General features: G+C 34.3%; 1 protein-coding gene across 2 annotated transcripts in view; it reads right to left on the reverse strand.

The window, feature by feature from the left end:
- LOC123529391 (protein trachealess-like) overlaps window positions 1-14,302 on the reverse strand; it is a 52,664-nt gene extending 38,362 nt beyond the window's left edge. Inside the window, exons 1-2 of one of the 2 annotated variants that reach the window (XM_045309722.2) lie at window positions 13,813-14,302; window positions 5,270-5,338 (exon numbers count right to left, since the gene is read on the reverse strand). In XM_045309722.2, the coding sequence (XP_045165657.2) occupies window positions 5,270-5,338; window positions 13,813-13,904 (161 nt within the window). In that variant the 5' untranslated portion in view covers window positions 13,905-14,302. The remainder of the gene's footprint in view (window positions 1-5,269; window positions 5,339-13,812) is intronic. The other variant, XM_045309713.2, reaches the window with a different exon arrangement.
- Between the last annotated feature and the right edge of the window lie 263 nt (window positions 14,303-14,565).

Here is a 14,565-nt window from a genome sequence, read left to right on the forward strand (position 1 = left end):
CAGACTCTGTTCATGGCATGTTAACATTTGACTGCTAAGTGTGACCTTGACCTTTGAGCTAGGGTTCTAAAAGTTGTGCACGACACATCGTCTTATTATGAGGTACAGTTGTGCCTAGTGATATTAAAATCCCTTCATAGATTGGAGAGTTGTGGACCGGACAGGAAAAAAGCCCTGTTGACTTTTGACCTCCAATTGTGACCTTGACCTTTGAGCTAGGGGTCCGGATTTTGCGCATGACACGTCGTCTCATCATGGAAACATATTAAAATCCCTTCATGGATGACAGAGTTATGGACCGGACACGAAATTGCGGACGGACAGACGGAATGACAGAATGACGGAAAAGCACATTCCTATAGTCCCCGGAACTGGTTTTGGACCAGTAGGGGACTAATAACGTGATGTACTCAGTGCAATAATAAGGTATGCCTACGTATCTAGAGAAAGGCTCTTTCATAACCTCACAAAACACATCTTCGACAAATAGCGCATAAATGGTTTGCATTGGAATATATTTTTTCTTCCAGAATGATGCATTTCCAAACCGACCATAAATACTATATTTATTTGGGTTTTACGGCGCAACAACACAGTATAAGAAGAGGGCTTTACAAAGCCATTTTAGAGGAAGATGTCTTTTATATTTAGTTGTGTTGTAATGAAGCGTGCGTGCATGATTGCTTTTGTGGTAGTACATATTTATATGTTCTGCTATACATGTGTTAAGTGTGTACTATTCAAAACTTAATTAAAGAACTGGGAATACACCTGTTAATTTCATGTTAACATAAACTTTATCTTAAAACTGTTCATATTTTCAAATCTAATATGTAGCATGTACCTTTAAAGGAAATTTGATCGAACTAAATAATATACTGAGTTTTGATATGGTACTGAAGCCATTCAAAATGTTTGGTTTTGATTACCTTAAATAAATAAGATATATTTAACTGTACGCCCTTTGTAGGATGAACCAAGTGGGAAATATATGATAAAAGATAAACATCTATATTTAATATTGTCTATATAAATACCAAAAATTGATGTATTGTCAGTAATTATTCAAGAATCTTGTCAATTTTCATAATTTTAGTTTCATACACTTGAATATAAATATAATCTGATTTAATTTGTTAAATATTAGATCCTTGGACTCTGTATTATGAGACATTGTGATGAACGTTTTTAGAACTAAATTGACTTGGATTTGACATCCATCATCGGCTCCGTGAATCAAATTGAGTACAGAGTCGGAAAATAAGACGCCTGCCTCTCAGAGACTGCCTAAAGATGGATTCCCAGTGCCGTTACATTGATTCACTTGAACACGATACAACGTTTGTTGATGTTATTTGTATGCATCAGTTCATATAAGTTAAGAATGCAACAACAGTACAAAATACCGTTTCAGGTGCAAAATTAGTATGGAATATGGATAACCAAATCAATTATTAAAATATGCAAATAGAATCTATAATCAAACACCATTGTTATTTTATGTTCTAAAAATAACCTAAATTTCATTGGTCGAAACCGCTCATCATCTTTCAAAATATATTTCATGTTTAATGGTTAGTGGGTTTTCCCCATTAAACATGACTTTCTAAAAATAGAATAGAAGTTTCACACAGTTATTGTTTATTTGTCATATAATAAAACAGTTATTGACTCTTGAGCCATTGAATATGATGTGATATTCACCGGAAGAGGGTAATATTGACCGAGGCTATCTCGGCTATCGCCTCGGTCAATATTACCCTCTTCCGGTGAATATCACATCATATTCAATGGCTCAAGAGTCAATAACTGTATAATGTTTAACCAAGTGTGCGTAGTTGAAAGTGCGTTTTTCTTGGAGCTGTCAAAATCAAACATTATCGACTGGCCTCATTGCCGTATTAATTTTAGTTATATATTTACAAAGCGACGATAAACACATTAATGTTGTATCACTTTTGTAGGAATAATTTTGGTTAATGCAATTACTTTGACCCGGACCAGACATCTGAAACCGAGCAACGAGGACCAGATACCTGAAACCGAGCAGCGAGGACCAGGCATCTGAAACCGAACAACGAGGCCAAACACCTGAAATCGAGTAACCAGGACCAGACATCTGAAGCCGAGTAGCGAGGACCAGACATCTGAAACCGAGCAACGAAAACCAGACACCTAAAACCAAACAACGAGACCAAACGCCTGAAATCGAGCAACCAGGACCAGACATCTGAAGCCAAGGAACGAGGACCACACACCTGAAACCGAGTAGCGAAGACCAGACACCTAAAACCGAATAACTAGGGCTAGAACCTGAAATCGAGCAACCAGGGTCAGTACCTGAAACCAAGCAACAAGGACCAAAGACCTGAAACTGCGCATCCAGGGACACCGGACACCGAGCAACCGGGGACACCTGAAACCGAGAAACCAGGACCCGATACCTTAAACCGAGCAACCAGGGCCAGACTCTGATACCAAGCAACCAGGGCAAGAACCTGAAACCAAGCAACAAGAACCAGACATATGGAACCAAGTGACCAGGGCCAGCACCTGAAACAAAGAAAACAAGGCCAGACACCTCAAACCGAGCAACCAGGACCAGACGCCTGAAACAGAGGAATCAGGGTAAGACACCTGAAACCGAGCAAGTAGGGCCAGAGCCTGAAACCGAGCAACGAGGGCCAGAGCCTGAGACCAAGCAACCAGGGCTAGAATATGAATAATAAAATCTGTAAAAAGATCCTTTGGAAGCAAAGAATGCAACCAAGAAAAATAATAGCAGACTCGGTTTCAATGAATCTGTTCATGAGCGGTAATGAAATGTGCAACATGTCTCACGCCACCCCCTTGCACCGGCTTAAGCGGAACTCTATTACACATATGTTGAATGGACTCCCTGATATCAAAGGACCAGAAAATATAACAACACTGAATCCAAGTACGGGGAGACTTTTTAAAGCCGCCAAACGGCACTTAAAGATTGCTGTTTCGATAGTTAATAAAATCTGTAAAAAGATCCTTTTGAAGCAAAGAATGCAACCAAGAAGAATACTAACAGACTCGGTTTGCCTGAATCTGTTCATGAGAGGTAATGAAATCGATGCCTTAGAAGTAAAAGGCCGTAAATGCTATATAATTTCTACTGACTTATGACCTTATACTTCTAAGCAATCGAAATGTGCAACACGTCTCACGCCCCAGGCACCGGCTTAAGCGGAGCTCTATTACACATATCTTGAATGGACTCCATGATCCAAAAGGACCAGAAAATATAACAACACTGAATCCATATACGGGGAGACTTTTTACAGCCGCCACACGCCACTTAAAGATTGCTGTTGTGATAGTTAATAAAATCTGTAAAAATGTCCTTTGGAAGCAAAGAATGCAACCAAGAAGAATAATAGCAGATTCGGTTTGACTGAATCTGTTCACGAGAGGTAATGAAATGTGCAACACCTCTCACGCCCCACAGCACATGCTTAAGCGGAACTCTATTACACATATGTTGAATGGACTCCATGATCCAAAAAACATGCCGCTAGGACCAGACACATCAAACTGAGCAACCAGGACCAGACACCCAAAACATAGCAAACAGGGCCAAACAGCTAGTAGGGCTAGACGCATGAAACCGAGCAAGCAGGACCAGACACCTGAAACTAGCAACCAGGGCCAGACAGCTGAAACCGAGCAAGTAGGGCTAGACACATGAAACCGAGCAAGCAGGACCAGACACCTGAAAATAGCAACCAGGGCCAAACAGCTGAAACCGAGCAAGTAGGGCTAGATACATTGATCCGAGCAAGCAGGATCAGACACCTGAAACTAGCAACCACGGCCAGACAGCTGAAACCGAGCAAATAGGGCTAGATACATGAAACCGAGCAAGCAGGACCAGACATCCGAAAATAGCAACCCGGGCCAGACAGCTGAAACCGAGCAAGTTGGGCTAGACACATGAAACCGAGCAAGCAGGACCAGACACCTGAAACCGAGCAAGTAGGGCTAGATACATTGACCCGAGCAAGCAGGACCAGACACCTGAAAATAGCAACCAGGGCCGGACAGCTGAAACTGAGCAAGTAGGGCTAGACACATGAAACCGAGCAAGCAGGACCAGACACAACCTGAAACCGACAAATCTACAAATAAACGATGTAACAGACGGTGCAGTATCTTGCCAACCAGCAAGATATATTAAAATGTGTTACTATAATGAAATCAGTATAGAAGTATGGGAGCATAACCACAACGAATACATAAAACAAAAACAGTTATATTATAGTATGGACAAAAATGACGGACAAAAACATGGTTATGATATACCAACCTGAACTCCCAGTGGACTTTGGCATCAATAATTAATATAACAAACAACTGAGAAAGATCAGTTATTGAACATAAATGGCTAAAAAGTTATGTAATTTCCCATAGCTCTGATAGAAGATAGCCAATGACTGGAATGAAGTTTATTTCGTGACGTATTTGCTGACAGGAAATAGTAAAAGGGCTCCGTTTTAGAGGTTTTTTCAGCAAAGTGTATCCGTTTGTTGATCGATGGCATTTCAATCCCGGTGCAGTCAATTAATCATAAAATGTAAATGTCTAAACGTTCATTAGAAACGTACTTTTGAAAGCATCCGTTACCTACTTAAAGTATTTCTGAATTCATTGACCTAATTTATGTCTAAAGTAAGAGTAGATCTAGCAAGTGCATCGCGCAAAATCAATTTTTTATGAAGTCAGTGTATTTAACAAGACCTGTTAGAACGCCGAAGTCTCATCACCATGAAGCTTTAATTTGTTTGAAACGTTTTGCCACCTAAAACTTTAGAAGAGTTGCAGAACATGTAAGTCAACATTTGAAGGGTTTGAAATCGGAATAATTATTTATGTTCATAATCATATACATTATGTAAATTCGTTGTCAGCTTTAGTACTGATGTTTAACATTGTATCAGTTGTAAAATTTTCAATGTACATTTGATTATATAGAAGACTGATACACAGTTTGATAGTGCCATTGTGCACAGGGCTGCATTCCTATTCGTGACATTGAAAACATGTCTGTAAATAGTGCGCACTACTTTCGACGTCATGGAAAACGCGGCGTTTATTTTCAGACAGCTAGTGTACTTTGATCAAAATTGAAAAGTCAACATTCATTTTCAGAGAGAAATGCTGATCACAACTGAAAACTCAGCATTCGTTTTCATTGAGAAAGTATATGCTATACACAATTTGTACGTTTTATGTTACTTACCATAGCGCGCAGGACTGGTCGAACGAAAAAGGCTTGGACCTCCCTGGAATTCCACGCATTGCTTCCTCTCTGAAAAATATGTGCATGTGTAAATAAATGATTAAAACTGCCTTAAAGAAATACGAGATGTTTTGAAAATGAATAAAGTTTTACGGGCAGGAGACTTTTAAAGTATATTTACAACTTATAGTTGTATATTTGAAATAGCTTGCATTGTCGAAACTTTTTACAGTCTATAGATTATAAATGGTACTTTCCTTTCCAACCATATAGAATTTAATTAGATTTCACTTGAATTATGTAGTTCAAACTTTTTTACAAAAAATATCGAGGTCATCATTTAGTTGTTAATGCTTATACCAACACATGCTATAGATGATAAATAGTTCATGTTTTGTGTACATCAGATTTTTCCGTATATTTGCTCAGTGCTTCCACTGACTCCAATTTACCTTTTATTTTGCGATACAAATGAACGGTTTTGTCTGTTTAGCTATTGATTTTTCGTTTATTTATTTAAAGTTCTTTAATTATAGAGTACAAGAACATCGTTTTAATAATAAAATTTCGCGACCCTTTGATGATTAAGCATTTATTAGTTGAGATGGCGCATATGACAATGTAAATATTTGAAATATTGACTTAATCCGTTATGAATTTGAGATGTTATTGTTATTGTTTTTGTTGTTTTATGAATATTTAATAGGTTTGCAGGACAACTCATTTTCTTTCCCAGATGTGTTACTATGCGCACTAGGTGTTTGATTTGTGTTAAAGTTTTGAAAATTAACATATGTTTAATTGAAATTCATTTTTCTAATAAATAAATTCAGGATTTTAGTATTGTATATGTACATTATACAGACATGACTGGAATTAACAGCCTACGTAATATGTATACATGTGTTTACTTAGATTCTATCCTATATTGTTTGATAAGTATATAATCTTCATATATGGATGATAACAGATAAAAACATATCATTTACATAATATCTCTTTAATTTTCTTTACTCGTTTGCAAATTGGATAAACGCTGTATTTGATAGGGGGGAAATGTTTGCGTGATATTGAAAAGGGTCTGTTCAATTGAATCTTTATTTTGATCGGGTATTTGCAATCCAGACCAAAACAGAGAATTTAGAAAGAAACTTTGTGTCCGAGTAGTTAGCTATATTATTCTCTTAATACTTGCGGGTATGCACTGGCATCAATGTCGTGAAGTGATGGTAATAGGAATATGAAGAGTAGAGGAATACATTCAGTATGTGAATGTTGGATTTATTGAATATTTGTTTAACTGATACTGACAGTAAACGACTTCAGAACTTGCTAGTAGAATTAAGAGAGGGTGTTTTACGAAACAGTAAGATTGTTCTGGGAGTAGTAGCCACATTTAAATACCAGGTCTTCGTGCAATAACGTTCGGCAGCATGTTATTCTTTAAGTTATGATATTATTATTAACATTATTTTCAGAAGATTACATAATTATTAAGCCTAAAATGCATACAACAGCATTCTGTGTGAATGTAAATACATAGTATTTAGAGTCTACAATAAACAGAAACCCAGCTCTACAATAAGTGATAAACAATACCTGCATTCTAATAGCAGTGTTATCCTCAATTATTAATCAACAAAAATAACGTTTATAAATGTGATATAAATGTACATTCATTCTTCGATATCATGTGTGTGAAAAATTACATACATCCCAAAAACATGTCTCGGTGATATATATATATATATAATATGAGTTTATATATAAATGTAACATCTTTTAAGAAGTAAAAATAATATTCATGGCAATTTGTAGTTAACTGAACCTGTTTTAAATCTATGAATTCTTGGCTTTCAACACCTGGTAGGTAAAGCTTTGTTTTTTACGTTACTTTTGTTTTGTGTTACCAACATGCGTTCAAATTAGTATATTTACATTCACTTTATGTTTTGTATAGGAATTAAATTCGTTTATTTTCGTCAAACAACATTGGTGCAATCATACCAGCAAAATTACACGTAAATGTTACTATAGTTTATATTTATTCAACAGATTCTTAAATCTCGAGTGTTTTAGGACGACAACTCTGACATTCGGAGTAGCAATAGCTGATTCGATTCTAGTGAGTAAACTTACAAAAAATAAGAAAACCAAGTGAAATGCTTTATATTATCGGACAAATTAAACAAATAAATTATTTAGTGACTTTGGACGCGACTGGTGTGCTCAGTGCTTCCAAGGACGTTTTTATTTTTACCTGGTCATTTTAACTTTTGGGGTTGAATTAATTCCAACATAAACGTTTTGGTGTTGAATAAGTAGTATGTAAGGAAATGAAACATAGAAAAAAAGTCCTAAAAATATCAAAGCACTTTTTAGATATTGCATCTGGAATTCTAAAGTAACGTTTAAATCTAATAAAATCTGTAAAAAGATCCCTTGGATGCAAAGAATGCAAACAAAAAAAAAATAGCAGGCTCGGTTTGATTGAGTCATTTCCTTAATACTTATTGTGGCCGTTACTGTGGACCATATGCTGCATTGTTCTTCTACTGGTAAACTACAGCAAAAATGTGTTCTTTGAATATCAGTAAAAAGATAGTTTAACTTACTGGTAGCCTACCTTGAGTATTTTACCGCGTTATGGTGTCAAGATTCAGAAAAGAATTTCTAACTAAATTTATGCATACATATTTCTAAAACAGAATCGTCTGCATTGAAGTGAAAAAGTTTAAGCACCAAACATTTGCATCTCAAGAAACAAGAAAAAAATATTCATAGGGGATTCGTGAAAACAATGTTACTGCAGATGGATAGGGTACTTGATAACATAAATATATGCTCGAAGTTCATAAACAGTTACGACATTATTTATACTTCTTGGACTGTCTTATTATGCAATGCATGCATGTGAATAAAAAAAACGATAGTAATATTTTGTTTAATTGATTTATTGTAGATAAATTTGCATTACTTTGTGAAATTAAAATCGGAAGAAAGCTGCCCTTAAATATCATTTAATTTTCGGAGTTCGACTTGGGTTTCTTTTGAGGACTTTTTTTCCACTATTGTATACTTAACTAAAGATTTTAAATCAGCAATAAAACTTCATGTTGGACTTAGTTTGAGGTTTAGACATTTTGTCTAGTAATATAACCGGTCTATTTATTGATTAAATTGTTAAATTGTTTGATTCCTTAACGTGTTAATGTTGAGGATGCAGCCCTAGCTAGGTACAGTACCTAAGTAAAAACCGCGCCACCAATATTCATATTCTTCGAATAAACATACATTATAATACACACTGTGACTATTACCGACAAAATGGATTCATTTAAATGGCAAATAATTCAAAACAAAATCAGAATAATATATACGGCACATTGATATATTACCAAATTATACCAAACCAAGAAAGGAAATAAAATTGATTTGATGAAATGCAATTTTTCAAACTGCAAGTATAACGTTCGGTAATTTATATATCTTTATAGTGAAACACTCTATCTAACTCATTAATCGTACTGATGTATTTAACAAGCTAACAAAGAGCAAGCCTGCATCAGTCAATATGAATAAAATATCAAAAATAATTTAACTACTTTTTGATTAATGTTCCCATTAAAACGGTCACAAATTTAAGATATATACAATGGAAATGGACACCGTTACAGCAAATTCTGTGTTTTTTGGTGTCTATCAAAACACATTTATTTAGACAGAAGTAACGCGATAAAAGAAGAACGTATAATAATACCTGTCAAATAAACTATTTCCTTTTAAGGTACAACAATTTTACTACAAATTGAGTCAAAAGTTTTACTAATGGACATAAATTAACAGATATACAAGATAAATCTGAGGATAAATGAATACAGAAAATAAATTACAGTGTAGGTTTGTCCGTTCTTACTTCTGGCTACACAGTTATATTACATTTGTAGATGCACGTATACATGTACAAACACACATTTTCATTGAGAAAGTATTAAAACATTTACTGGATCTAGTTATCAAGCCAAAATGTTTGCATAGGTATATAATCAATGGTTAGCCTTATTGCACAAAGCAAAAGACGATGTTGTATTTATGAGTCACTCAACCAAAACCGCAACATCGTAATTTTGAATGATCAGAATACTAAGAGTATGTTTGATACATTTCAAAGGAAATGCATAGTGAAACGCCGCAAACATAGAGCAATAAAACCAGTGTTGATATAAAATTTAACCTACATCCTTGCTTATCTGTATCAATGATAAGACTATGAATATTAATTGATATTTTTGAGATTCCACAAAGCTAGGAAGAGGGAAGTTACAGTTTAGACCTGTAAGGTAATTTTGAACAGTTTTCAAACGCTATTATCTTAAACACTACCAATTAAGAAACTACAAAAGACCATAATGAAAATAAAAGCTAAACATAGATCTAGAGAAAGCATGTAACGAATCCTATGTTCCATTCAAGCTTGCCTAGCAACGGCAGCCTAGATCATCCAAGCTTGCCTAGTAACGGCAGCGTAGATTATCAGGAAACATCATAAAACTCATAATTCAGCCAGCCTTGCCTAGTATTGTCTGCCAAGATTCCTTGGAAGCATGTAAAAACATAATTCAGCCAGCTTTGCCAAATACTGTATGCCTAGATTAACAAAACCCATAATTCAGCCAGCTTTGCCAAATACTGTATGCCTATAGATTTAATGAAACATTTAACAAAACCCAAAATTCAGCCAGCCTTGCCAAGTGTTGCCTGTCTAGATTCTCTGGAAGCAGTTAAAATAAAACTCATTATTCAGTTATTCTGAGTCAATATTGGCTACTCTGATATTTAGAACTCATTATTCACCCACCCTGGTCCATTATATTAAATAGTTTCAGCCATATGATTTGTTATGTTTTAAATATAATCATAATCATGTACAAGGACACAGTATTGTTATCATTTGTCTGTTTAATGTTAATTTTATCGCTAAGTTCCTTTTAAGGTTTAAAAATCTTAATGAAAACTGAGCTCTGATCTTCAAAATCAAACAATTATTTAGCTCTTCTATCAATGCTGACAGGCCCAGTTTAGCAATCAATGTAAAAAAAATCTTAACTATCCAAGTAATGCACACAAAATTAGCAAGTGTTGCTGTTGCTGTGATAAAGTCTTAAAAATGATCAGTTGTTTGGTGTAACTTTAATCACAGGCGCTTGAAGCTCTATCAATAGACATAAGCATTACCATACCCCACCCACCTAATATACTAGAGATCTAGCCTGCATATATATTTAATTGATTGAGCTTCAGACACCTGTGCTTTAATTGTATTTTAACTGTCTGATTTCTGTAGTCTTGATTTAAAACTTCTTTTAAATAGCATGAAATAGAACTGCATAAATGATAAGGATATTCAATTCTGTTTAAGAAATTCAAGACTATTTTCTCTAGCAATGCTTTACTTGTACTTTATGTGTTAATTTAACTGATACATAATGTTGTCTGCTGTATCAAACATAACCACGTGACAACGGTTTACATTTCTCTACTTTTCCAGGGTTCCCAACCTCATTAGCTCCTCCCGGTATTTTTTTAAGCTGGTTTAAAAAAAAATTAAATATAATTTAATACAATTATTAAATATTTTTAAATGATATACTTCATGATTTCTTTTATTTTAAAAACTAATTACACCAATTCAGTTAGAACGTATCAGTGTGTATTTCTGCAAATTTTTATAACTTATTATTCAATAGCTGATTCAATATTTTGGAAAAGGGATCTCTGACATGAAACGTATAATCTGTATAAATAAAACCTGCCTCATCGCCATAAACTGGCTTTTATAGGACAGTTAAGGGTGGTAGGCGATGCTTATTCTGTTTCTGATGAGCACTGCAATTCACTTGACTGGTTTTGTTCTTTGAAATTTAATGTTTTATTCATTCAGTCTTCAAGCACAAAAAAACCCCTGCTTGTACCAATAAAGAGTATATTTTAATGAGAAAGGAAATCACTAACACTGGTGTAGAAAGTGAATTTAGTCAGGTCAGACAGTATCATTGAAAGGTATGATAGTTTATTTTGTTCTTACTACATATTTTATTTTTAAAAAAGAGACAGGTCAGGATTTTTATTATAATTTTTCTTGTAGTTTAACTGTTTACTGAAGTATCATCAAAGTAGACAAATCAACATCAAAACATTATGAACATTATATATGTGCAGATTTTCTCTTTATGTTTATTATGTACATCTGTTTTCTTGTTTTTAGTTGTTACCTTTATCTTCTATGTTTTCCAATTTGTATGCTGTCATTATATATATCTTGAAAGATGATAATAAATAAAGTTAACTAAAAGGTTTGTAGTTTACATTAAACTATAACAATTAAAGCATAAGCGATAAATACTATTACATTAACTGATAAAAAATTAAACATATTTCTATTCTTAGTACATGTGTATTTCTTAGTTACTCCTGCATATCGACCTCTCCGCCATTTTTCACACTTTCCGTGTTTGAAAATCCGTTCAAAAAGATTTTTTGTCTAAAGGAGAAGTTATTAAACAACTCTTAGAAGATATTATCAGCGTCTGCAGTTTTCACTAATTTAATTCTGTCCGCTCTGTTGCCAATTACTTCAGCAAGAAGATGCACTAAAACGTCCACAGACAGATCAAGTTGCTGCATCATTTTACAATGTATTATGATGTCCAACAGAGTTAACCTTTTACCAAATATTTTTTTAAATACATAACACATAAAGTAATATGTAATGTGCGTTTTCTGCAATAGAAAAGTGAAAACTTGACAGGTCGTCCAACACGACAAAAAGGAAAATGTTGCAGGCTCTCGGTTTGTTTGAGCCTGCTCATGGACGGTAGTGGAAATGCATGTTACTATCCATCCCCTCTAGCTCCGGGATGGGCAGAACTTAACATTTGCACACGCAAAATAAAACATACGCACATGTGTTCATACGGCGGTGCACAGGCCAAAGGTCGCATTTATTAAATCTGTTTTTAAACAATTAACCTGTCTCATGTAAGTATAACCGGCTCATTTTTTATAATATCGGTGCAGATATTTGTTTGTAAATTATACGTTAAAGCTGAAACGTCAAACTATAACATGTACAAAGAAAGCAGACTTCTCTTTGAGAGCACTGGTAAAATAAAACCTAAAATTCTGCAACTTTGAAGCTCTGAAATGCTTTTGAACTTCACAAGTGAGCATGAAAAACTGTTGGCATCGGCATTCTCTGTGAGGTTGCGTGTCTGTACAGCACTTTCCGCATTGTATGGATATGAATGGACGTCTGATGTTACACTGTTCAAAAATGGCTTATACATACTGTCAGTAAAGACATTTTTTTTTTAAAGTTGTTATTTTCCGGAAACAAGATTATTTTTAACAACCAATATACATGTTAACAGTACTGCGACATACACGGTTATTTATCCGTTTTATATAATAATGTGATAATAATATAATCTATATATTAGATAATAATATTAGATAAAAATAATAAAATATCAAATGTTACATAAATACAACCTCTTTCAGCTTACGCATATTTTCAATTCACAAAAGGACATCACATACACTTAAATGAACGTCAGAAAGGCCGTTATAAAATCCCTTCCCCACCCTCACCCCAAGAGGAATGTCTAAATACAAATTTTTAAAAATGATAAAAAAAAGTAATAAGGCACTAGAAACCAGGGCGTTAGTCAACGATTATTTTTATATTTAGGCCAGGAACTTTTTTTTTCATTTCTACTTAAGAATGCATTTTTTATATCATACAAACACAGTTGCTTAATAGTACATAAAAATCAAAATTGCAACATATGCTATAATGTAGACTGATCAGGCAGGTAAGTGGTTAATTCACGAACCAAAAACTGGATTGAAACACTTGTTACAATGATGAAGAGAGTAAGGGAATTTAACAGTAATATCGACCATGTTTTTCTTTTATTTTTATACCTGTAGTCATTAAACACTATCGGATCATTTGTCATTATTTAAAAAGTCTAGAAACAATTGTAGGTTTTCTGGATTTTATTTAGATGTATCGAGACATCAAATTGATACTAAATTTGCGAAGAAACATTTCAAATTAAAAATGTTGAACTAAGCAAAATTCGAACACGTAACTTATGCAAAAAGAAATGTTGTGCCTGCTCGGTTATAACCCCTTATTCATTTATAATAAACCTGATAGTATATCATAGTACCGTTTAACAAGATGATACATTTAATAACGTGACATGACAAAGTTCTTATAAACTATGAACAAAACACTTGTATTATTATAAAAAGTAACATGTATAATTTGAAAGTACAATAATAAAATAATAAATATAATAAGGATTGGCAGTGCCGGTTAAAATGATAAGAAAAACACTAAAAAGGTTCATTGATTCGTGAAGGATTGCTCTGACTTCATCATGTTAATAAAGCGTCAATGTTTAAAAATATGTTATTTTATGTGAATAAATTTGAAATTGTAAAAAAAAAAAACAGCATTGCAATCCACTAACCTTATATCCAAGAAAGAAGCGCCCATAGCAAAAGATGGACTATGTATTGGAGGCCGGAATAAATCCCAGTGAAAATATGACTGCTCGTTCATTTCTAGTCACGTAAAATTGTTTAATATTGACATCCAAATTGGAATTAACTGATATTAACTCTCGTCTGTTTCGCGTATGAATATAACGGCATCTCTTTTGTGATATCCCTCACTTCAAACTAATTTGATTGGCGATCGAAATACTGAACGAGGAGAATAAACTGTACTGCTTAAATCCTTAATTAGACATGTTTAAAGATTGATCAAATTACAAATGAGGCTTTGCAGCAGCCAACAAAAACTATGAAACAAGATTTGCACGCTTTTTTCCTCTGTACGGATGGTGATTTAACCATTTTACGCACCGTTAACGCACTAGCCGCTATAGGAAGTATTTTTACACAAAATTCACACGAGTAATTTAAAGTAGACTCGATGAGCCGTATTGGAAGTTACGTGATCCAGGAATCGGTCGATTTCAGTTCCCTCCTCCCGCGCAAAGCAGCCAATACCAGACGACATGGTAGGAAGCTCGTGAGCGTCTGGTCGCGATATTACTGGTCTATAGATGAACCGAAACGCTAGGAAATACGTGACCTGTCGAAATAATAGAGATATATTTTGATTTAAGGTAGTCATGTGTTATTTTTGCCGAAAAGTATTTTGGTTATTCCATAGTTTTGGCAGGTCAACACAAAATTTATTTTGAAAATCTTAGAAG

Source organism: Mercenaria mercenaria, chromosome 1 (assembly GCF_021730395.1).
Source record: "Mercenaria mercenaria strain notata chromosome 1, MADL_Memer_1, whole genome shotgun sequence".
In the NCBI taxonomy this organism is placed as follows: Eukaryota; Metazoa; Mollusca; class Bivalvia; order Venerida; family Veneridae; genus Mercenaria; species Mercenaria mercenaria.